We start from the raw sequence: 25,738 nt of genomic DNA on the forward strand, positions 1-25,738 counted from the left end.
CTGCCGTCTCAGCACAGAGCCTGATGCAAAAGGGTTGCTATGAGTTGGAGGCCGGAAGGAGCCGTGTAGTGAGACTCTGTCCCCAGACAAATGAAAAATACCTCAGAGTGCAGGAAAAAACAGAAACCGGTGCTGACAAAATATGGGTAGGATGGAGATATTATGGAGGGTTTTTATACATCTCCCAGACCCTGTTAAAAAGAGAGGTTCGGTCTAGTGAGACACCTGAAGTTCTTGTATCTGGTGGCAATCAAATATATATCATACCTAGTGGCAACTAGCCAAATCATCAGAGAGCTGAGAAGGACCTCCCGGGGTCACCTGCTTCATGTCCACCTTCTTTAGAATGCCTTTAGCCTATGCTGACATGCTCACCAGCCACGAGCGTGACAGCATAGCTCATTCAAATGCGGATGTGTCGGTGGTAACGTAAGCCCTGGATTTCAAAAATTTAACTCAAGTCCAAAGAGGACACGTGTCTATCTCCCTAGTGATCTGTAATAATTGCATGTTGAAATGATATTTTAGTGTTGGCTTAAATCAAATAGCTCGTTGCTTTTTTTTTTTTTTTTTTTGTAATTTGATTACTGCAAAGTTTCAGGTACTGTACATGGCTCGTGGTATTTTTACTAAGAATCTGTGCTGCTGGTATGATATCTAATATTAGTGGGGGTGTAGATGTAAGAGTATTCAGATACCTCACCCCCATCCCAGTGCCCCACCCCCATCTCCACCCTCTATCCCTCATGCCTCGCCCACCCCCCCCGCCCCAAACGCCTGTCACTGCCCTGGGAACAAGGATTTTAGACGCTTCCACCACAACTCTTCCGTGCCTTTTATGCTTCTGGCTTCCCATTTCTTCCCTGAAGTCTTCCTCAGTCTTAAGGTTAGCGGCTTTTGCTTCACACAGAAAAGCCCACATGAAGAGAGTCCAGTCTTGCTTCTTACTGTTAGAAGGGCAGTCCTAGCTCTCTGACAATTTAGCTGATTGCCACCAGATAGAAGAACTTCACCTGTTCCATCAGGCAGGGCCTCTTTTTTTTTTTTTTTTTTTGGTTCTTTTTTTCGGAGCTGGGGACCGAACCCAGGGCCTTGCACTTCCTAGGTAAGCGCTCTACCACTGAGCTAAATCCCCAGCCCCGTGGGCCTCTTTTTTAAAGGGGGCCTGGGAAGATGAGTGAGACTCACCATAGCACTCGCCTCCCTCGCTCCTGATCTTTTTTCCAGCTTGGTGATGTTTTTAATGACTTCCTTAGTGTCCTCCCTGTTTGTAATAAGCTGCTTACCTCATCTTTCTGTGGGTCTGACTGATGTAGAGCAAAGGGAGAGGGTGGTTTCTACCATCAAATACTCAACTGGTCCTTTCTTACCTCATCCCATTTAATCCAAGGAAGGCAGAAGCTACTGGTACCTACTACCCATGACTGATGTGACAGTAAAGGCTCGAACAGGTTAAGCAATTCCACCAGAAATTAAATGGCAGGTCTGGGATTAATTCCCACGCCTGGCTCCAAAGACACCATGTCCCCAATGCTAATTGGTTAACTTTGTCACTGTAACACAGTATCCAAGAGAAAAATCTGCTTAAAATGAGGGAAGTTTTATTTTCACTCACAGTTTGGAAGACTCCAGTCCGTAATGGTTGGTTAAGAAAACTGTAACTCGGGGTTGGGGATTTAGCTCAGCGGTAGAGCACTTGCCTAGCAAGCACAAGGCCCTGGGTTCGGTCCCCAGCTCCAAAAAAAAGAAAAAAGAAAAGAAAACTGTAACTCGTGAGAGCCAAGAAGCAAAAAGGGAGAAAGATGAGGTATACACCGAAGTGATCAGGAAATCTCCTACTAGACACCACTGTGAATATCTCCAAACTGGGGACCACGCCTTCAGCGTGGGACCTTCAGGGAACTCTAGATGAAGGCACAATGCTGAGATTTTTCTTTGCAAGTTCTCTGAAAAGGCCTTAGTGCATGCCTATGAGTTCGTAGCTTACAATTAACCCCTCTGACCTGAAGACACCATGTGAAAGCCATTGGGGTTGCCCCACTCTGTCTGTCTCCAAAACTCAACAGGCACCATGCATCACTTGTCATTCGAGTGGGACAGGGAGGGACGTGTTAAGGAGCGAATCTTCGCATGCATGAACCTGGAGGAAACTAGAGAGGCATGAGGCATTCAGTGGTAATACTGGGCAGGGTGCTTCCTGTCTGCTGTCCCAGCATCTGGGAGGCCAAGATGGAGTCAACCGTGAGTTCGAGGCTAACCAGGGCTTCAGAGTCTGAGACCTTGTCTCAAATAATGAAAAGACAAACACCGAGGCCCCCTTGTCTGAGGTACCTAGAGCAAAACCAGGTTCTTGGGGACAGAAAATGGAATGGGGGCATGCCAGAGGCTAGGAAAGGGGTGAGGGGGGTTGGTTTGTTTTGATGAAGACAGACTTTTGATTTGGAAGTTAATGAAGGACTATAGCCATGGTCCTCAGCCCTCCTAAGACTACGCCCCTTTAATACAGTATCTCATGCCATGATGAGACACCAACCATAAAATTGTTTCCACTGCTATTCGTAACTGTAATGTTGCTACTCTTGTGAAAAATAGTGTAGGGGCTGGAGAAATGGCTCAGCGGTTAAGAGCACTGATTGTTCTTCCAGAAGTCCTGAGTTCAAATCCCAGCAACCACATGGTGGCTCACAACCATCTGCAATGGGATCTGATGTCCTCTTCTGGTGTGTCTGAAGACAGCTACAGTGTATGCATACATAATAAATAAATCTTTAAAAAAAAGAAAGAAAAATAGTGTAGACATCTGTGTTTTCCAGTGGCTGTGGGCAACCCTTGTGAAAGGGTCGTTAAAACCCCCGTAGGGGTCTCGATCCACTGGTGGAGAACTACTTTTCTACAGGCAATTACATGCTATTGTAAGTGTCCTTAGTGACACCAAAGCACATGCTTAAAATGCCTAAGTATGAGAACCCATGTAAAATGCCAGGCATAGGGGTTCATGCTTGTAATTCCAGCCCTGCAAGGCAGAGGCAGGAGCATCCCTGGGGCTCACTGGCCAGCCAGCCTAGTCTGGTTGAGTTCTGGGGAGACGTCATCTAAACAGATGTAGGCGACGTTCCTTAGAATAGCATCCAGCGTGCTCTGCTGTCCTTGCACACACACATGCACATGTGCCACATTCACTCATACATCAAAACCAATAAAATTTTTAAATTAAAAACGAAGTGTTAATACAACCGCACACAGAGACCTTTGCAGAAAGATGAATAACCTACCATTGTGTGGCTTCCAGGGCGTCCCTGGAGCTGTACGGCTCCTTTGCTCCGATATTTCCTTATAAGGAGGCTGCAGCTCTCAACACTAAGATTCGGGGACCGTGGTGTTGGGTCCCTTTTCCTGACATGTTCTTCTGTGTACGAAGTTGAACCAGCTTCACACACATCCCTTCTCCAGCACTTGCAGTCGATGTCTGGAGTGGAGAGGCAGCTTCGCTCCAAGAATTCCTTCATGCGGACCCTCAGTTGATGCAAATTTTATCACGCTCGGCCCCTGTCTATCTAGGGTTGTGCCTAGTCTTGTCTAAGAAGGAAGACGGGGCTGTCGATTCTCGTTGGTTGGACCCAAGTAGTCATCTCTTTGACAGTTAAGCATTTGTTAGTTTTAAGATTTAGATTTTTTATTTTATGTTTTATTATATATATTAATATATTATATGTATAATACATATGCATAATAAAATATCCCATATTTTATTATAAAATGGAGATTGAGTCTATTCTATGGATATGTGTGTGCCTGCATGTATGTCTGGGCACCATGTGTGTTTATGGTACCTGAGAGAGTGAGAGGACAGTGTCAGGTCCCCTGGGACTGGAGTTATTGGCAGCTGTGAGCTGAGTGCTGGGAATTAAGTACAGGCTCCCTGGGAAAGCAGCCAGTGGTCTCAACCACTGAGCCGTGTCTCCAGCTCTAAGGATCTGAGAGGAGGTTTTATGTAGTTCATGCCGCCTCAGACTTCCTAAGTAGTGGTGGATGGCCTTGAACTTCTGAGCCTTCTGTCTCCACCTTCCACGTACACCAAGAACACCTGTAATCAGTGCTCACTGTGATAGTCAGATTTTATTCAGTGCAAAGGATCACGCATTCTCCCGGCTGCCCTCTCTAGGAAGTCTTGACCTGTACCTCATTGAAGTCCCCGGCCCCTACGAGCCTTTAAGCCAGTGAACCCGAATTGTATGCAGCTGAAAACATTCAGCCAGGGTTCCGAAGCAGGGGCCCCGAGCCACAGAAACGTAGAGTGCGGTGTTTTGTGTGACCGTGGGTGTATTTGCTCATGTGTCATGTGTACTTTCCCTTTCAGGAATCATTAACCAATGGCAACAGGAATCCAAGGATAAAGTGATTTCCCTTCTGCTAACTCACCTGCCTTTGCTGAAGCCAGGAAACCTCGACGCGAAAGTAGAGTATATGAAACTGCTGCCCAAGATCCTGGCACACTCTATCGACCATAACCAGCACATTGAGGAGAGCAGGCAGCTGCTGTCCTATGCTTTGATCCACCCTGCCACTTCCCTGGAAGACCGCAGTGCACTAGCCATGTGGCTGAACCACTTGGAGGACCGCACATCCACCAGCTTCGGTAGTCAGAACCGAGGCCGCTCGGACTCTGTGGATTACGGACAGACCCACTACTATCACCAAAGACAGAACTCTGAGGACAAGCTCAATGGCTGGCAGAACTCTCGGGATTCTGGGATTTGCATCAGCGCCTCCAACTGGCAGGACAAGAGCCTGGGCTGTGAGAACGGCCACGTGCCCCTGTATTCTTCCTCGTCTGTCCCCGCCACGATCAACACGATTGGAACCAGCACAAGTACGAGTAAGTCCCCTGGAACCCCGTTAACGCATTTCTGGTTTGGTGATTTGCTGTGTGTGGCACGTCCTGCTGACATGGTCTGCTCTGAGCACCCTTGTAACCCTGGGAGAAGGAGGGCTGGTGGCACTCGGCTATGGGAGAGGGCTCTTTGGACCCGGTATTTGCCGCTCTTTGGCTCTGGAAAGATGAAAATTCTGGGCAGGTTAAAATGATGGATGGTCCAGATTTGAGGTTTAGACAGATCAAAAATAAAAAAATGAGAGGAAAGAGAGAGAGTCAATGGTGAAAGAAGGAACCATTCTGTTTCCACAAATAAAAATGCCTTTCACCCTGGGGCTCAGGGATTTGCAGACACTGAGTTACTGTGTGCTTCTCAGAACCTGATGTTAACCCATGGTAGACCAGACAGCTCAGCCTCACGGCTTCATGCTCTGTCCTCCTCCTCTTCCCACTCCTCCTCTCACTCCTCCTCCTCCCTCCTCTTCCCACTCCTCCTCTCACTCCTCCTCCTCCCTCCTCCCACTCCTCCTCCTCCTTCCTCCCACTCCTCCTCCTCCTTCCTCCTCCTCCCTCCTCCCACTCCTCCTCCTCCTTCCTCCTCCCTCTTCCATGTTCTATCCTCCTCTTCTTCTTCCTCCTCATCCTCTTCCTCCTCTCCTGCTCCTCCTCCTTCCTCCTCATCCTCCTCCTCCTTCTCCTCCTCACTCCCTCCTCCTCCTGCTCCTCCTCCTGCTTCTCCTCCTCCTCTTCTTCCTCCTCCTCCTCACTCCCTCCTCATCCTCCTGCTTCTCCTCCTCTTCCTCCTCCTCCTGCTCCCCCTCTTCCTGCTTCTCCTCCTCCTCCTCTTCTTCCTTCTCCTCCTCTTCATCCTCATCCCCCTCTTCTTCCTCCTCTTCCTCCTCCTCCTCCTCCTCACTCTCTCCTCATCCTCCTTCTTTCTTTTTGTATGTATATAAAAAAAATCACGTGGACTATCCTCTTGCATTTTCTGGTTGAACCCAGTTGGTTGGGTGGCCCCCAGCAGGAGGAGCAGGTTTGCTGACTGAGAATCCTGCTTTGTGCTGTGAGCTAATGTGAGTGCTGTGGGTCTCTTCTCACTCAGTCTAACATGTTGTGAAAAGAGGGTCAGGAGATACCCTGTGGAAAGAGAGAGCAAATGACAACCTCCTCACTCTTTTGACCACTCTATACTGGGCATGAGGGCTTGGAGTCCTTTCTACGGTATCTGACTTAGGCCAAGCAAGGTGGCCAACCTTCACTCGTGCCTGTATGTAGCAGCGCTGGGGGTGGGTGACTCCCATCGAACAGCTTTCCCTAGTGCTGGCTTGCACATATCTGAGACTGTTGTGGCACTTCCAAGATAACTAACTCTAAGCTTTCTTAGGGGAAAAGTTTTGCAATTGAACCCAATGTACCTGCCAACACGCAGGTAAACCAGAAGAGGAGCTGAGGGTGTAGAGAGGCCTAGCATGTGTGAGACCTGCACCCCAGCACCATAAACAGATTGGAGGGGGGATAAGAGAAGCTTTAAAATGAGCAGGGATGCCTTGGCCTCTCCTCAAATCTTTTGGCTGCTAGACCTTTTTAAAATAGCTTTTTCAAATAGCTAAGAACAAATCATAGCTGCGTTAGTCCGACAGCACATTGCTAGAATATTTCAACATAGAAGACCATACTCTTCTTGGAGCACAATCTAAGTCATTCTTTGTTTTTTTTTTTTTTAACTTTTATCTATAAGTAACTTGAACAGTTGTGAGATGGGAGGGACTTAGGAATCTCTTAGTGTCCTTTACAGACCGGTGATCCAGCAAGAACAACTTCGACCAGCCTCTGTGTACCAAAGAATGGCTGAGACTACAGCTGATGGGAAGGTCTGTTAGCCTGGGTTTTCTGGGTGAGTGACAGGGTCCAGTTATGGTCACAAAAGGCCTTGACGGCCTCAAGCAACCCGTCATCGTCTTTATCTGCTTGTATAGTCTGTGCCATTCACCCTGAACTCAGTCTCAGACCCTCGCACATTCCCTTTTGCAGATTGACCTACTCAGGGTCAGGTCTTACAACCTTGACACGTTGAACATGCTCAGCGGATTGGAGTTGGTAATCCCACTCCCTCGCTCAGTGACTGCGCAGACTAACAGGGAAGGCATTATAGATGGCTGCCATGACTGTCTTGATGTGGGAAGCCTTGTGTACTTGAGCTGCAAAGGACTTGGAGGCTTAGCCAGATGATGACATAGCACATATCTAGAAGAAGACAAGAATTTTAGAACATCAGCAGAGGGCTGGAGAGAGGGCTCAGCAGTTAAGAGCACTGACTGCTCTTCCAGAGGTCCTGAGTTCAAATCCCAGCAACCACATGGTGGCTCACAACCATCTGTAATGAGATCCGATGCCCTCTTCTGGTGTGTCTGAGGACAGCTTCAGTGTACTTAGATATGATAAATAATAAATCTTTAAAAAAAGAAAAGAACATCAGGAGAAAATATGAAAGATCTCAGATCTATCCCACAGAGTATTCCCTCCAGGCACTTAGACCATATCAACTTTGAATTTTACTGTGCCCATGGTGGGTCGGTTGTGTTTTTCCAAACCACAAGCTCATTAGTTTAGTCATGAGTCTATATATTACACACTGAGTCCTGAGAGGGAGCCTGACAAAGTAGAAAGCTCATAGACTAGAGTTTCAGTGCCCTCCAAGGTCTAAAACTAGACCTCAAATTTGCTATCTACAACTTGCTCAGGCCATTAAGTCCTCTGAACAAAGCTCCCAATTGTAAAGTGAGAAGATTCTGATGCCCCCTCTCTCAGTCCGTGGGAAGACCATGTCTTGGCCAGAGTGACAGAGAGTGCACCAGAAGTATGTGCTGGATGGATACCTGGGAATCTGGTGAACCTAGAAAGGAGCTAGGTTGATGGTGATGTCCACAGTCTGTAGCCTTGCTTTCAGTTCTGAATGCCTCACAGAGAAACACCTTTCCCTAAGTCTAAGTCTACAGGCGCTCATTGACTCAAGTGACCTTTGTCCCAATAAACCCATTAAAAATGTCATAAGCTGGGGTTGGGGATTTAGCTCAGTGGTAGAGCGCTTGCCTAGGAAGCGCAAGGCCCTGGGTTCTGTCCCCAGCTCCGAAAAAAAGAAAAAAAATGTCATAAGCCAAGACTTCACTTGACAGACCTAACCTTCTGAGCATCGTGACTTGACCTGTCCTGCCTTAGATATGTTCAGAACACTTACATTAGTGTGCACTGGGGACATCATCTGACACAAGGCGATCGCTTACTGAGTATTTAAAGGCGGAAAATGGAAGGCTGTGCACATGTGCTTTTAGACAGCTTCAAAGTTAAGACATCGCTAAGCCCAGCCACTGCAAGTTGGTGACCAAGTGTAGTCCAGGGGACTGGAATTGCACCATGACCTTGGCTACTCCCCCGAAGTAGAAAGTGGGCACAGTTTCTTCCACTGTGCTAAAGAGCTGCATTTCTTCTTTCAAAGTGGGAAACAGCAGCTCTCACAACATAGCATATTTTAAGACCTTAAGCAGCGATTGCTGCCACGTTAACGACAGGCAGTGCAGAGTAACTCATTGCAAAGCCACGCCCTTAGAATTTTGTTTAAAACCTTACGTAAAAGACTTTAAAGATTTGTGTATTTTTATGTGTGTATGGGTGTTTGGCTTGCGTGTATATCTGTGTGCCATGTGCATGCCTGGGATCCATGGAGGCCGGAAGAGGGTTTCAGATACCCTGGAACTGGGGTTACAGATGCTTATGAGCCTATGAACCTGGGTTCTCTGGAAGAGCAACAAGTGCTCTTAACCAATGACCCATCTCTCCAGCTCTCTTACTTTAGTTTTCAACTTAATCTGAGTCCATGACTTTTTTCTTATATCCTGTAGGTCATTAGACCTTCAAGAAATCTCTCAGCCTTTGTGGTTTCTTCCCTGTACAGGTTCCTAGTCCTCTAGCCACTGTACAGATACTTTCTGTCTTTTTTGTGCTGAGGCTGTTGGAATCTATGGGAAACATTAGCAGAAGGCCTTGCTCCTTGCTTGCAGGAAGCGAGAACCCATGACAGTGTCATAATTAAAAATCAAAGATGTCTTTCTGTATGACTTATTTTCCAAAGAATGGCACGTTTCTGAATTATGGAAAAGCAAAGTCTAACACAATTGGTAGTTCCTGTTGCAATGCTTGTAGTTTCCGTTATTTGGATGGACGGCTGTCTCAGCCTGTTTTGTGTAGCTATAACAGAATACCGTGGGCTGGGTAATGTACACACCAGAGAGGTTGGTTTGGCGTGTGGTTCTAGGGGATGGGAAGGCTCAGAAAGAGGAGCCACCTCTGGGGAGTGTCTTCTACTGCATGGTAACATGGCAGATGGCGTCTCATGGCAAGAAGGATAATTGTGAGTGTGCAAAGGAGGAGTGAGCCCGCTTTTGTAACCAAACATTAATTCATTCATAATGGCAAAGCCCTGTGACCTTTTCAGTTCCTCAGGGGCTCACGGCTCAACCCCGTTGCCTTGGGACCGGGTTTCTCATTCATGAGCTTTGGGGAGCACATTCAGACTGCAGTAGGCTGTACACTGTAAGGGTTATGAATGTCTGGAATGGAAAGATTCTCGTGATCTGGGGGCGTGGACGGGGTCAAGCTTGAGCAGAGGGAATGAGAAGCGGGGCGGAAAACTGGAGGAGGGCTCAGGGAGGAATGTCCACTCTGAGCAAAAGGATGAAGCAGCGGGTGTGAAGACAGGTTGACAGAAGAGGAAAAGGACAGCTCACGAAGGGACGGACAGAGTGAGGGGCAGCAGTGAACAAAGACTGAAGGGGGATCGGCAAGCCTAGAGCTGCTGGACAGAGTATGAGCAGAGAGGAGCAGGGATTGGTCATTTACAGGCAGACAGCAAACAGTGGGTGTGGTCAATGAATCTCAGAGCCTGTGCTGTTAAATCACACGAGCGTCGTTGGGATGACAGTAGGAACAAGGCACCAAGGAAGGTCTGGGTGGTCACCCACAGCTGATCACAACGTAGGCTAAACCATGTGAACTAATGCAGCCACCATGGAGGCTTCTCAGGAAGCTGATGACAGGGGCTGGGGAGATGCCTCAGCAGTCATGAACTTGCTGCTCTTGCAGAGAACCCCCACGGGGCAGCTCACAACTGCCAGGAACTCCTCCCGGATGAGGGGAATCCAGTGTCTTCTTCTGGCCTCTCTCAACACTCACATTCGTATGCACATGCCCACACATGGGCACATAACTTAAAAGTTCTTAACTAAACAAACCGGACAATCGTTATTCCACATAACACAGCTGAACCACTGTGGAATGTCACGGCACCATTTACAGAAGCTAAGTTATAGAACGAACTTAGGTGTCCCCGAAACAGGAGAATGGCCGAGGAAAATGTGGACAGTACACAAGGAAACCTTCCTCAGTCATTCATACATATACAGTTATATATGAAACTTCAAAGTAGAAGGAAATCTGTCCAGGGTGGGGGGTGAGTGAAGGGGGGAAAGAGAAAGGGATGATGGGAAGCGTTCTCAGCATACACACACACGAAAATTGTTTTAAAGGAAAACCTTTGTTCCTAGGAGAACTCATTAGATTAGGATTCAGTATTGGTGTGGATAAGCATTATTAATTGATTCATTTGGTCATTCATGTAGAAAAATTTTATTGAAGCTTCTGTAGGACCTAGGCTGCCTGAGGAATCTTGGACACCATTGGAGAAGCCCAACTCACTTTTGCCTGGGGAGATACACACACACACACACACACACACACACACACACAATCAATTAGAGTATGAAAGTAAAGCATATGGTTCATTAGAACTTGGCAAGTCATATGGCGGGAGAGTCAACTACATAGAAGTGGGCTCAGATGGTAAAGCAATTTGGGTATGAAGTTAGTTGGTTAGGGTAGGCCTTATTGGGAATTGATGCTGGTCAGGAAGTAGTGAGACATCCAAGGGAAAGACCAAAAAGCTAGGACAGAGATCCCTAGACCTCATGACCAATGTATTCATTGCAAGGCAAGAAGGCTGTTGCCTGAGGGAGCACGAGGCAGACAGGCTAGGATTACTGAGCAGAGGGCACGGCCTGCTGGGACAAAGACTTTGACTTCGACTCTAGGCAAACCAGGAAACCACTGGGAATTTTTGGCAGATGAGTGGCCTGACCTGCCTCACAGGCTAAAGGGACTCATTGGCTGCTATATCTGTAGATAGATTGTACCAGGGCAAATATGGATTCAGAGAGATCATTTTGGAGGCTGACATCATCATCACCCAGGCAAGAGACCATGATGGTTGGAACCAGTAATAGTCACAGTAGAGGGGTGAAACCAACTGGTGTACCAACCAATCCGTCTACTCCAGAAGTAAAGTCCTCGTTATTTCTCATTCACGTTGCAACTAGTGAAGGGGATGAGAGAGAGGACTCCAAGGTAGCTCCAGTGAGGTTTGCCTGAGCCACTCCTGGAAGGATGGGGTCACTTCCAGTTGAGATGAGTAAGTCAGACTCGGTCGAGCAGAGGGGCTTTAGGGTAAGAGGCTGAGCTCAGTGTCAGAGCTTGTGAGTCTGACCAGGGTGGTGGAGAATAAGAGATGTTAGGGAGGAGGCAGGACATGTAGCTGTGTAAACCACACAGCTTGGGAAAGAGGACGGACCTGAGGCTTTGTGACTGGGTAGCCTTTCAAGCAATAAGATTAAGTGATATTGCAAGGTGGAGACATCCAGGGAGTCACAGCCTGGGCTCTTAAACCTGGAGGCCAGAGGGACAGAGGCAAAGGAGGGGCTGGAGAGATAACTCAGAGGGTAAGAACACTGGCTGCTCTTCCAGAGGTCCTGAGTTCAATTCCCAGCAACCACATGGTGGCTCACAACCATCTGTAATGAGATCTGATGCCCTCTTCTGGCACATAGGCAGACATGTAGGAGAATACTGTATAATAAAAAATAAATCTTCGTTAAAAAAAAACAAACAAACCCCAATTGGATCCATTGGGAAGCTCCCCAGTTAGAGAATTAGAATGCCTTACCAGGCAAATGAAGAAGACCCTTCAGAAAGAAAGGAATAATGAACTGAGTCTAGTGTATTGCTAGGACCAAGAGTTCGTCATCAAGGAAGGATGACAGGGATAAGTCGAGAGCTCTTAGCACATGATGAGCATTGAGGGTTAAGCCAGTGATTGTCAAGAGATAGGATGTGGAGCGAGAGCCAAGCTTGGCTTAGGGTGGGCGATGGCTTTTAGAAGAGGTTGTAACATGGAGATGGAGGAAAATGTTGTCTACTGAGGGTATAAAAATGGCTGGACGAGGGGTTGGGGATTTAGCTCAGTGGTAGAGCGCTTGCCTAGGAAGCGCAAGGCCCTGGGTTCGGTCCCCAGCTCCGAAAAAAAGAACCAAAAAAAAAAATGGCTGGACGAGCCACTCAGGTTTTTGAAGGAAAAGAACAGGATAAGGTCAGAAATAGTGGCCCCAAGCTAAGTCCCATTCCACCTGGTTCCTCCTATCCAGGGGCAGATGCTGAGTCAAATGAGATCTCAGGGATTTGACCTGGGGATTTTCCCTCCCTAAGAAAGTGATGTGTCATAGCTTGCTGTCAGGCCGTTCAGCTTGATGACTAAGTACGAATCTGAGCCGGCCAGGGGGTGGCAATGCATGCCTCTAATCCCAGTCCTTGCAAGGCAGAGGCAGGCAGGGCTATGAGTTCGAGGCCAGCCTGCTCTGCAGAGTGAAATCCAGGTCCAGGAAACCCTGTCTCTGGAAACAAAACAGAACGTGCAGGTCATTTTACTGGGGGCGGGGAGTTGCCTGGGACCAAAAACGTACAAAGTATTCGTTGTCACAATCTGGCACAAGGTTTAGTCAACTTTGTTTCATCCACCGAGGGAGACAGAGTCTAAGGAGCTGAGAGCCTGGCTTAGTATCCCCGTCTGCTTCCTATCTGTGGTCTGCTGTAGGAAAGGTAAGCTTCTCAGGACAAGGATGAGCATTTCCTGGCTTAGGTGCAGGTCGATGTTAGCCTTGCTTGCCCCAGACTGTCTGATCGGTTTCTACTTTTGGCTGGTCAACTTAGACCTGGCTTAAACAAGCAAACAAACCAGCAACAAAACTACAAACGGCGTGGAATTGTTCTGTTCACATTACAGTGGTACTTGATTCCTGTGTGTGGGAAGGAAGGGCCGGTGACTGAACCTCAGGCCTTGTGTCAGCACTCAACTTCATGCCTGCCTCTTTCTTTACCTCGGTTTTGAGATGGAGTCTCCTAAGTCGCCCAGGCTGCATTTGAACTTGCGATGTTCCTGCCTGATCCCTGGGATTACAGGCGTGGGTCACCAGGCATATCTAGGACTAGCTTCGCTGGGGCTTTGTGGTGTTTGATGCTTTTTTGTTTTGAGACAGGGTCTCACTGTGTAACTCTATCTGGCCTGGAACCAAGCTGACCCAGGACTCACAGAGATTTGCCTGTGTCTGCCTCCCTAGTGCTGGGATAGAAGGTATGTGGCACCACCGCTCCTTTTGACGTTCTTTACATTTAGTTTTGGAAGCTTGCTGGTCTTGCTAGCCCAGCATGAGCCAGGAACACAGGAAGTCTACACATTAAAATGAACTACTGGCCCCATTTGGTCACCTCCCCACATCCACAGATTCATAGTCTGGTTTAAATTGTTATGATTTGTTTTATTAATCCTAATTCATGTTTTCCTGGTTGATAGGATACATTGGAATAATTCATTGGCACCCAACACACACACACACACACACACACACACACACACACAAATTTATAACAACATTGCATTTACTACTTAAAACTCTTCACAAATGTTAATTCATTTGTGATCCTCCCAAGTCTATAATGTGGACATGTTGGTTCTGCTCATTAGACAGAGTAGGGAAAAGGTAAAAAGGGGTTAAATAACTTAATGAATGGCACAGACTAAGTTAGCTAGGGTTTCAACCCAAGTGGGGAGGTTCCAGAGTCTTTCTCTGTCTGTCTGTCTCTGTCTCTGTCTCTGTCTCTGTCTCTGTCTCTCTCTCTCTCTCTCTCTCTCTCTCTCTCTCTCTCTCTCTCTCTCTCTCTCTCTCTCTCTCTGTCTAACCCTCATCTTCTGCGCTTGACTGAATAACCAACACCAATAGGCACTGGTTTGTCCTACATCCTGGACCAGCCACACTTGAGCCTTGTCAGTCCACAGGTATAAGACCCCACCAAAACTGCTGGTCTTTGTCGAATCCCCAAAGTTGAGGGACTGCTCCCTCGTTGGGCCCTACTGTACCTTACCATGAGCTCTTAGCATCTTGGCTCACAGTCTTCAGTCAGCATGCTCACCTCCCCCTCCCAATTACAAACTCTCAGGATCTCCTAGGAACAAGGACTGGTTTTTGTTTGGTTGGTTTCATTTTGTTTTTCCAGACAGGGTTTCTCTGTTGTAGTCCTGGCTGTCCTGGACTCACTTTGTAGACCAGGCTGGCCTTGAACTCACAGAGATCCACCTGCCATTGCCTGCTAAGGGCTTGGGATTAAAGGAGTGAGCCACCACACCCTCTATGTTTCTTTATCTTGCTTTCCCAGCCTCCAGAACACTGTGCAGCTCAAAATGTCTCAGGAATTTTAAAGATGGAAAGTTTCTGTTTTGTATCAGGCCGCCACTCTCCTGGGGCAGAGCATCTCAGTTAGAGAATGTCCCCCTCTCAGTAAGCCCAGATGTGGCCTCTGAGTCCTCCTCCTCCTCTGTATGCCCCGGCTAGGCAGCCACTATAACTCAATAAGACACGGCGTGTGCCCATCTCGGCTGAGTTGTTTGCTGAATGGTGGGGACTTAATAAATTCCTGGGCTCACCAGGCAGATGTTCACAACAGTAATGAATTCCCAAACTGAACAAGAGTGTGTCTGTCGGGATTCACTAAATATTTAGCAATGATCATACAGGTCCTCTCAGGGACCTTCATTTTCACTCTTGTGTGTGTGTGTGTGTGTGTGTGTGTGTGTGTGTGTGTGTGTGTGTGTGTGACTTACGTTAACAAGTTGGTTTCAGTACCAAAGACTTCTTAAAAGCGCAGTGTGATCTTGACTAGAGATGGGGTTAGTGGTGTGAATTGATGGGTGTAATCCGAAACCATCGGCTACACAAATTCATACTGAAAAATATGTACATAAGAATTGCCAAGATCGGACCAAGGCGTGCTGCTATCTGGCTGGGTTCCTTAGTTGGCTTGTGTTAATGTCAGTTTAAAGGTTTTGATAATATGGCGTGGGTATGGTATGTCACTTAGGGGAAGTTGAGTAATAGGTCCATAAGAACTGGCTGTTACATTTTTTGCAATGTCTTATAAGTCCGTAATTATTTCAAACTTGATATTTTAAAGACGTGAACCAATCAATCAGGTTACCCACCGCAGTGCCAGCACTTTGGATGGAGAAGCAAGAAAATGAGTTTGAGGCTTGCCTCAGCTACGTTGTGAGCTGGAGGCCAGCCTGGACTACCTAGTGAAACTTTGTTTCAAGGAAACAAAAGAAAAAGATAAGGAACCTGACTTGGGAGAGACGGCACCTGTGTTCTCTTGCTCGTGGGTGAGGGGAGTGGTGGTTCTTGGTTGGTTTGTTTGTTTGTTTGTTTGTTTGTTTGTTTGTTTGTTTGCCTTCCAGGATGATGGAGGAAGCCCTTCCATCTGTGGCTGCCAAGTTGTGTGGAATCATCACTTCAAATAAAACACTGGTTGTAGATGAGATACTGGCTGGGAGCAAGGCTCATTGGAAGCCCCAAAAGCATAAGAGGAAAAATCCCTCTGTTAGAGTCTGACCAGCAGGCAGCAGGGCAGGCTCTCAGGATTGATTAACTCTTACCTCACAAAGCCATTCCTTTCCCAAATCCTGCCATCTATACTTTCCTCCAGATCTACAAGACATTTGGGGCTTATTCCACTGAGCCTATGAGAGCACGTCAGAAGGAAGGTGGAGAGATCACACTGCAGAAACAGCCCAGGCGAGCCTGAAACTGAGGCCAAGACCCGGCTCACCTTTGGTCCCTGGGCTGTCTTCACCCTTAGTCTTCTGGGCCACTAGAAAATTTGGAGGACCCTTATCCTTATACATTCTTATATTATTAATATTTTTTTGTCTTTTACCAACGGATGGGGTTTTTTTTGCCCATGGAAAAATGTTCCCCTAAATCTAACCAGCTTAGCATTACTGAAAAATTCCACAATTTCCTTAACCCCTTATTTGCTCTTCAAAGAGGTAGCTAAGGAAATAGTTGGTGTGCTTCCTGTGAGAGGCATTTGCAACAGCTGCCATGATGTATTTTTAGCTGTAGCCTCCTTCCCCTTTGGGGGAACTTTTTTTTTAGTACAGCATTGGCCTTCCCAACACACACGGTGCATTATAAAGATGGCTGGGGAGGTCTCTCAGAGGACCAGTATCGCCATTGACAAATCTCTCCTTTGCTAGAGTCCAAAAGTTTTACCCAGCCCCGTTTTCCTGCAGGATGCTTAGCGTTTGTTTTCTGGGAGTAACAATCAGAAAAACACCTTAGTAAGCAAGAAGGCTGCTAATGGCTCCAGCATCAGAGATCTTGCTGCCCTCGATGAGACCAAGACCTCTGTGGCTGCCACACACCTTAGGTCATGAGGGTGAGCCATTCGTTCTCATCTGGGAGGATTATTTTAGACTTTAATGACAGCAAGGATTATTAAACGCTAGATGAGCCACGAAGGAAGATAGGCATGTTCCCATCTCCTACCGACACTTTAAAAATAGGATGGGTTCTGGCTGCAGTCAGTGCCTTGTGTTAGGCCCTGAAGAGATAGGCGGACTCAGAGGGCATCTTTAGATTCATTTTGAGTCATATCATCTTATAAGGTTCCAACTTATCCCATTCCACCACCAGCTGCCACACCCACAGATGGAAACCATTTAAATTTGCATTTGCTTTTTGTTTGTTTGTTTGTTTGTTTTGGTTAGGTCTCAGGGGTCAGGGTGGGGGACATCAGGCTATGCTGGAGAAAGATGTATCGTGAATGTAACTTCTCCATAACTCTGCTAGCTTTGATGTCAACGAGATTAAACTTCCAAATGTAATGGTTTTAGGTGCCAGATGAATGTGAATCCGAGAGACAGACAGATAGAAACAGAGAGGGAGGGGCGAATGCACACATTTGGTGGGTGCACACAAGGCTTTGGAGGACAGAGGACACCTTAGTTATCTTTTCTCAGGTGCCATCCACTTTGGGGTTGGAAAGTGCGTATCCCTGGCCTGGGGCTCATCAGGAAGTTAGGCTGGTTCACCAGCAATCCCCAGGGACTCGTCTGCCTCAGTCTCCCCATTCAGAGGGTACAAGATGGTGCCTACAGGCCCAGGCTTTTGCTGTGCTCTGTTGTGTTCTGCATTTTGTTTTTTGTTTTTTGTTTGTTTTGTTTGTTTGTTTTTTGTTTGTTTTGTTTTTTTGAGATAGTTCTGGTTGGCCTTGAACTTGTTTTGTAGACGAGGCTAGCCTTGAACTCAGAGCTCCTGCCTCTGCCACTCCTGGCTGGACCCTGCTATTCTGTTAGGTACAATGAAGCATCAGGCAATGTAACATTTTAGTCAATAAAGAGAAGGCCATGAAATAAGGAAGCATGGAAATGAGAAGCAGAAGAAGCTTGAGCTTAAGCCCGGCCAAGGACACACAGTGAGACTCCAAGAAGATAAATAATAATCCTCATTTTTTGCTTAAAGAATAAGCAAGATAATAGGACTCTCACAGGTTGATGGGTCCCAAGTGTTCAGACCGGACCATTTTCTTAAATTCCATCCCTCTAGCTAGGGAACAGAACGGCAAGAACCACATAGAACTAAACATTTTTTTTAATTTATTTATTTAATGTATGTGAGTACACTGTAGCTGTCTTCAGACACACCAGAAGAGGGCATCAGATCTCATTACAGATGGTTGTGAGCCACCATGTGGTTGCTGGGATTTGAACTCAGGACCTCTGGAAGAGCGGTCAGTGCTCTTAACCGCTGAGCCATCTCTCCAGCCCTAAACATTTTATTTGTGACATGTATGGGTACAGGTCAGGAAATAAACCTCTGGAGACAATTCTTTCCAGATGGTTTGTGGGATTCAGGGATCAAACTCAGAACATGAGGCCTAAATGCAAAGGCTTCTACCCACTGAGCTATCCCACCTTTGCATACCTACGGGAGTCGGAACAGACTGCTCTCTGCAGTCAGTCACCTGATTCACTTAGTAAGACACTGATACCGATGAGCTCTTCGTTACCAATGAAAATATGTGAGACGGGCTCCGTTTACCAAAGACGTTCACTCAACGCCCAGTTCGGGAAGCTCAAGGGCTTGGCACCTGCATGGGCTCGGTTCTGGGAAGATCCACTTGGCTGGCCCACATCATGGCGAGGGCAGTCTCAAGACTGTGTGTGCAAGTGATCACATGGGAGACAGGAAGGGGAGGAACTGGGCCAGGCTCGGGTTTCTGTGACAAGCCTCCATGGGAACTACTGAGGTCTTCGTGAAAACCTCCCTAATCGATCTCAAGTGACCTAAAGGCCCCCTGTGTGGCCCTAAGGGTCCCATGCTACACTAGAGGGCACCACTAGTCCCTGAAGATGTTGTGAGACAAGCCTCACACGGTGTCACATAAAGGGAACTATAAGGCTGTGTGTGCCATCTTGGATAGTCAAATTTAATATAAACACCAGAGGGATTTGTGTTATTTTATTGTTTTTTTTAGGTTTCTTTAATTTACTTATGTAGGTGTTCCTCCTGCGTGTGTGTTTGTGCACCACATATGGGCCAGGAGAGGGCGTAGGATCCCTCAGAACTGGAGTTACAGAGAGATGTTGGCTGTCATGTATATGCTGGGGTTTGAACCTCCATTCTCTGGAAAAGCAGCCAGTGCTCTCAGGGACGGAACCACCTCCCCAGCACCCACAAGGCGTTTGATCAATAGATAGGGGTACAGCCATGGATAAGTTACTTGACTATTAAATCACCTTTATTCATCTATAAAAATGGGGATCAATTTTATCAGAAGACCTCTCAGTTGACCTGCTCAGGATAGGAAATTGATGTTCTCGTGCTAATAGCCATTTAAATCATCGAATAATAAGGAATGAGACCGTAAGCACTTTAACTTAAAACTTGAGTATCTATACACCCTTTCATCATCACTGAATTTTCAAAAGTCATCTTACCTTGTATGTATGGGTGTTTTGCCTGCATGATTGGTGCCCACAGAGGCCAGAAGAGGGTGTGAGATCCTCAGGAACTGGTGTTACAGATGGTTGTGACTCATCACGTAGATGCTGATAATTGAATTCCATCCTTTCACTAAGTCAACTCTAGGGCCCAGAGCCCCATAGTCTTCTATTGAATTTTATTACTTTTCTGCTCTGTGTGATAAAAGCCCTGACAGAAGAAACATAAGGGAGAAGGGAATTGGGGGTCTCATGGTTTCAGAAGGTGGAGTCCATCCTGGTAGGGCAGAGGGGAGGAATGATGGGATCATGTGATGGTGTCTTGCTCATACCATGAGGACCAAGAAGAGAACAGGACAGTAGCAAAGCCTGGCTCTGACCTTCACCCTCTCACCCCTGACGGCTTCCTCCCTGCAGATGGACCCCATGGCCTAGGCCACCACAGCCCTCACAACAGCACTACAAGCTAGAAACCAAGCATGTTCAGGACATGAGCCTGTGGGGGAGTCGATCTTCCACCCCTCTTCTTCAAGTCAAAACATATATAGCTGTGGGGGGTCCTGTTACTCAGTTGTTTAATGAGCAATACACACAACCCCACACCCCAAAATTTGGTCTATCCTCTCGATTAGAGCTTGTAATTAGTCTCTCTCTCTCTCTCTCTCTCTCTCTCTCTCTCTCTCTCTCTCTCTCTCGTGTGTGTGTGCATTTGTGCACTTGTGCACATAAGGAGTTTCTTTTGAGTGCATCTGAAATATGGAGTCATTATAATGATACAACTACAGTAACTGCAGATTCTTCCCCGGTAGCTTTGGTCTCCTAATTGGATGAACGGTTATAATGATTCCACCTTTTCATCTGTCTCGGTATCGTTTACATTCCCTTCCTCTTTCTTTTATTTTTGAGATTATAATGCAGTTACATCATTTTCTCCTTCGCTTTCCTCCCCCCAAACCCTCCATGTGCCCCTCCTCGCTCTTTCAAATGCATGGCCTCTTTTTCTTACACACTCGTGTGCGCGCGCGCACACACACACACACACACACACTCTCTCTCTCTCTCTCTCTCTCTCTCTCTCTCTCTCTCTCCTAAATACACAAATACAACCCACTTCGTCTGTATAATGCTGCCTGTTTGTATGTGTTTTCAAGGGCTGACCCCCAACCGCTTGCTCTTCCCTGGGGAAGACCATTTCCCCTGCTCTCAGCATTTCTCAGTCGCTGGAGTCCTTTGTCTAGAGCTGGGCTCCCTCCCACCGCCACATTAACACCTTTATGTCTATTGGTGCCTCGGGTTTTCTGTTTGTTTAAGGCTAGGCAGGGGCTAGGGGAAGGAGTTGGAGAAGCAGGAATGAGGAGTAGGCTTGACCAAAATACATACACAAGTATGAAATTCTCAATAAGAATTAGAAGACTCTTATAAAACCTTGAAAGATCCAGTATTTGTCTGGAAAAATGGCTGAGTGGTTAAGAGCACACAGTGTTCTTGTAGAGAACCTCAGCTCAGTCCCTAGACCTCACGTCAGGCAGCTCATACCTGCCTGGCACTCCAGCATCAGGGAGCCAAGTCCTCTCTCACCGCCTTGGGCACATGCACTACATGCACGTAAATTAATAAAATAATAATAATAATAATAATAATAATAATAATAATAATACCTGGTATCCTGTAAATACTGGTTGTCCCAGTGACATATTAAATCTTAATACATAACTTGAAATTTATCTGATTTTTTTTAAAGGAAGAATAAATAGTAAGTAAAGGTAGCTATTAATGTTCTGATTCTGAGCCCACTACTAAACAGGAATAATTTGTAGTAAGTGTAAGAGTATTATTTAAATATCGAAATAGCCCTTACGTAGCACAATGTCACTCACCAACATACAGATCCATGACACACGAGTGTGACCAGTCCTGAGCATGCAGAGTGTTTCCAGGAAAAAGAATGCATCATAGTGAAAAGGGCAGTGGGTTAGTAATCTGCCCCCTGTGCAGCTCTGAGGAGCATAGACTCCCAGGGATTCCCAAGCCTTTGGAAAGCCTAAGGGTCATTCTTGGCTCTTCATTCTATGTTTTCAAGGCGGGAAAGTCTCCATCCCAGAGAGTACTGGGGAGTACTCAATGCTGCGATCCTGAGGGTGGGAAGGAGAGTGGCAGTCAGAGCTGTGAGGGTCCCCTGCCAGAATCCACCTCTCTGCACATTTGGGTGAAAGCTCTCATGGGACTTTGGCCTCCTTCACATTTTTAAAAAAGGATTTGAAAACAAGGAAATGCTACCTGGTTGCTGGAAGCAGGAAGTGGGGGCTGTGATTAGGGGAGGCGAACACTCTCCGCTCTAGCACTCTTGCTGTCTACTTAGTAGAGGCATGAAGATTCTTGGGAAGCGAATAGAGGGAAGAAATGCATTCTAACAGAAAACAGCGATGGTTGGCCTGGAGCAGGCTCGCTGCGGGAGCAGCCCAGGGATAATGAAGAAAACTACTGGAGTCTCTTAGTAGAAGGACCTCTGTGCATTACAGTTTCTGCCGTTTAGAAAGAAAAGGACATAGGCAAGAAATGCTGGTCCAGGTCTTAGTGGGGGGAGGGGTTGGGGGAGAGAATCTGGGCCATGCTCCAAGAGACATACGCTGGTAAGGGGTGAAACAAAGTCTCGATGTAGCCCAGGCTGGCCTAGAACTCCTATGATCTTCCAGCTCAACCTCCCAAGTACTAGAGCGATAAACTTACTACTAACTTGTGCCACCACATTCGGCTTTCTTTCATTTAAACAGACAGATGGACAGACAGACATTTGAAACTATTTTTATAGGATTTCATCCCACATGATGGATTCTTTTGGAAGCCTAGGGAACCCTTTGAGGGCTCTCTGTTTTTTTTTTTTTTTTTGTTTGTTTGTTTGTTTTTTGTTTTTTGTTTTTTTTTTTTTGGTTCTTTTTTTTCGGAGCTGGGGACGGAACCCAGGGCCTTGCGCTTCCTAGGTAAGCGCTCTACCACTGAGCTAAAGCCCCAGCCCCGAGGGCTCTCTGTTTTAAGGCAACGATTCTCAACCCGTGAGTCTTGACCCTTCTGGGAGTTGAATGACCCTTTCATAGGGGTCACATACCAGATATCCTGCATATCAGATTTTACATTATGACTCATAATAATAGCAAAATTACAGATTTGAAGTAGCAACGAAAATAATGTTGTGGTTGGGGGTCCCCACAACATGAGGACCTTTATTAAAGGGTTGAAGCATTAGGAAGGTTGAGAGCCACCTTTGTTTTAGGGAATTTGGTGACTTTGACACCATTACCAGTCCTGTCCACGTTGCCACAGTGGAGGCAGAGACGTGCTATTTTCAACCGTAGATTCAAAACAAAACCGAAACAAAGCAACAGTCTGCGCCAAAATCAAGAGCTATCCCTCAATTCTAGGTTCCCCAGATGGTCTGTGATTAGCCTCCGTGGGTATCAAGGCTTCCAAACACTGCCACAGCTGGAACATCAGCTTCCTTATGAGGAAAGAAGGGAAGTGACAAAGAATCAGAGTAGATTTCCGTGTCTGCTGTCAGCATCCAAGTGAGGCATCTGACAGAAAACACAGAGACGGCATCTCACATCGTGCCATACCCCTACGAAGCTGCCTGACACCATCTGTTTTAGTCAAATCATTCCCCATTGACTAAACTTGTGATTTGTAGTATAGATCGTCTGGTTTTAGTTCATTAATCTTTACCAGCAGGAACGCTTCGAATCTGAAGATTCCGGTTTCCCATCTCCCGAGATTCTCTCTCACCATTCATAAGCTGGAATATATTTAAGAGAATTTATGGAGTGTTTTCCTGGAGATGCTGATCTCCGTACGTTGGGATGATTGAGGGGAACTTTTTTTTTTTCTGTCGTAAGCAAGTCCCATTATATGATGATGGTTTGGTCTGGCCTCTCAGCTGTTCTTGCAAATGCGTAGAAGAACAATCATCCCAAGTATGGTCAGGAGCTGGAAGGAGAGAATGTGTTGACACAAGCCCACCAGTGCCGCCTGGGTCTGCCTCCACTGGCTGTCCTGAGAGAACATTGAGATCACAGCGTGCTTCAGGAGTTGGAGGGATTTCATTGGAGTCGTTAGGCCTTGGGGAGCTACGCTGTGCGGAAGCTGCTCACACGTGCGTGTCTTTAGTCAAGATGTCGTTTTTGCACTTGGTGACACTGTCATTAACTCTGCTAGGCCTGGCGGCATCGTCTTTGGCACATGGACTAAATGTTACATACAAATATTAACCTGAAAGTCAGAGCTTACTCAAGAACAGTAAAGCGGGGGGAGGGGGATGGGAGAAGTTAAAAAAAAAAAAACCCACAGCTGTTTACTCATGGGAGCCCAGCTCCAAACTCAAGACTATCAAAGCATTGTTGGCTAACCCTGAGTCTTGCTTCTCAAGAGCACCCCTCCTTTGAGAATAGTACCAACTGTGTCATTCCCACCCACCATTGCCTAGAGGTGGATCTGAGCTGCATGCACATCCCAACATTAAGGTAAGCATGGGTGCTTAGCTCAGCTGTTCTCTGGGAGCGAGTGCTTGCCCACACTCAGAGAAAGTAGCCACCTCGCAGGCAAATGATGCTAGCCTTGGCGGTTTTCGTTCCATTCAGGCGTATCTGCAAACGGGAACGTGGAGATTTGTGTAGCCCTAGCCCTGTCCTGTTTTCCGTTGATGACCTCGCTGCCCCTAGAGACAGCTGCATATTTTTGGCTTCTTGGGGCTTCTGTCGTGCCTCTGCCCTCACAGTTCGCTCTGCGCAGCTGAGACATGGTGGCCAGTGGCAGACTGTTAGATGGTTGCCCACTCAAGCAGTGCTCCCCACGTGCTCAACCGGAAGCTCTGAATTCTGTCATCCTCTTGGTGCCCAAGTTCTTCCTCATGGCTCCCAGGCTGCACAGAAGCATCTTCCGAGCCTTTGAGGTTTCCTGGACAAATGTTTAAAGTGGACAATACACACAGTTAATTTTTCTCCCTTAAAGAATAGAATAATAAGGGATTTCATGTTTATATCTTGGATTTTCACTCCTGAAAAGGACCCTCAAAACCTGGGCAAGAAATAGGAAATGTTCTTCGATCCTTAAGCGAGGCTCTGTCATTCTGGCTGACCCCAAGGCGCTTAGGATGGAGAAGCCGAACACATCCAGGAAGCATCCTCTCAAACTGCCGTTACTTCAGGCTAAGTTGCTACTCAAGTCCAGCATGGGAGACAGCTTTGGCCTGAAGGTTGTTTTCTCAGCTCCACCTCTCCAGAGCTTACCTCTGAAACACCGGTTCTGTGAGGAATAGTTTGCTATCCATAAAAATATCGAAGATGAATGATAGCCAGCCCTCGTCTACGTACACAACCTGGAGCATACACTGCCAGACAAGTATAAGTTTATATCAAATATCAGAATCAAATAAACGGTATTCAGACTGAGTAGAATACTGACTACCAAGGAGGAGAAGACTTCCGTGGGTGAGGACTTTGGCTGAAGGTAACTGCATATGTATAGTTGCAAATGTATAGACAGTACTGAGTTCAGAGCCGTGGTTCATGTCCAAAAGTGGAGGGTCCCACGACCTGTGAGGTACCAAACAGTGGCAGGCAGCTAACGAGGAAACCACAGACACGAAGTGCCTTCGCCTGATAAATCCCAGGTGGAGACCAGGCAAAACTGGTTCTGGAAATCTCAGCAACAGACAGTTAACACTCCCTGCCATCCCAGTTTCCGCTGTGCTTCATGTGTGGTGTAAACATGGACTCCTCAGCTTGTGGGTCCTGCAGGCTATAACCCCACGAAGGCAGAAATTATCCCCTGTCAATCAAGCCTTTTGTCGGCTCTTTTGTTTTTTAATGACATTGATATGACCAACTATGAAGACACCAAACACAGATATTCTAGGCTTGACTTCAGTGTCCAGGCTTCTGAGCGATCTTGGACGCTCATGATACCTGAGGCCTTTGATTCCTTAGCTGACCAAGTGCTAGAAGGGGTGGGATAGATGCTCCGTACTTAATCATGCGTATTTGTTCAGTGTTAAAGGCTCACACACAGGACGTTACAAGTCCTCTACACCTGGCCTACGTCCTCAGCCTATGAGTCTGCCCTGTTGTGACAATTCAGGAATGAACGAACAAAACAGGGGAAGCAAATCACACTGTTAGCGACACTTTCTAGTCTTCTAAAGATAATGTTTTTGGCCGAAGTGTCTAAAAAAAGAATGTAGCACCACCATTAAAATCCCATCAGGATGACTCAACTGGGCACACAAACAACATTAACACTCACCGTTCAGTACAACCTTGGCATTGCCCTCTCCTGGGTTTCTTGGAGTCTTGACTGAGGGATGTAAATCCCTGTTCTGCGCCCATCTGCTACCTGGTGAGTCAGAATGTTCACTTGAGGGAACCCAACCGTTCCTGAGGCACCGATTTCCCTTCAGGAAAACATTCTGGTTGTCTTAACATTTTTAAGGCTGTTTTTCTTAATTCTGATGGGTCCTCCAGGACCCAACTTAAAATGAAAAGGTCCTGGTTTGGCTTCTTGTGTGTACATGCTCTCTTAGCTCAGCCTCAAAACTCACACAGAGTGGACCCATCGTGACGTCTGGGAGCCATTTGGGGAGAACTCAAGTGCAATGGGGTGCTCTC

General features: G+C 46.8%; 1 protein-coding gene across 12 annotated transcripts in view; it reads left to right on the plus strand.

Moving 5' to 3' along the window:
- Samd4a (sterile alpha motif domain containing 4A) overlaps positions 1-25,738 on the plus strand; it is a 217,594-nt gene that overhangs the window by 123,580 nt on the left and 68,276 nt on the right. For 6 of the 12 annotated variants that reach the window (XM_087585546.1, XM_087585550.1, XM_087585547.1 and 3 more), the window contains one exon: positions 4,358-4,876. In XM_087585546.1, the coding sequence (XP_087441672.1) occupies positions 4,358-4,876 (519 nt within the window). The remainder of the gene's footprint in view (positions 1-4,357; positions 4,877-25,738) is intronic. The other 6 variants (XM_087585548.1, XM_087585552.1, XM_087585549.1 and 3 more) reach the window with 1 other exon arrangement.

The sequence above is a fragment of the Rattus norvegicus genome, chromosome 15, assembly GCF_021556685.1.
Source record: "Rattus norvegicus strain SHRSP/BbbUtx chromosome 15, alternate assembly SHRSP_T2T, whole genome shotgun sequence".
NCBI classification, from domain to species: domain Eukaryota; kingdom Metazoa; phylum Chordata; class Mammalia; order Rodentia; family Muridae; genus Rattus; species Rattus norvegicus.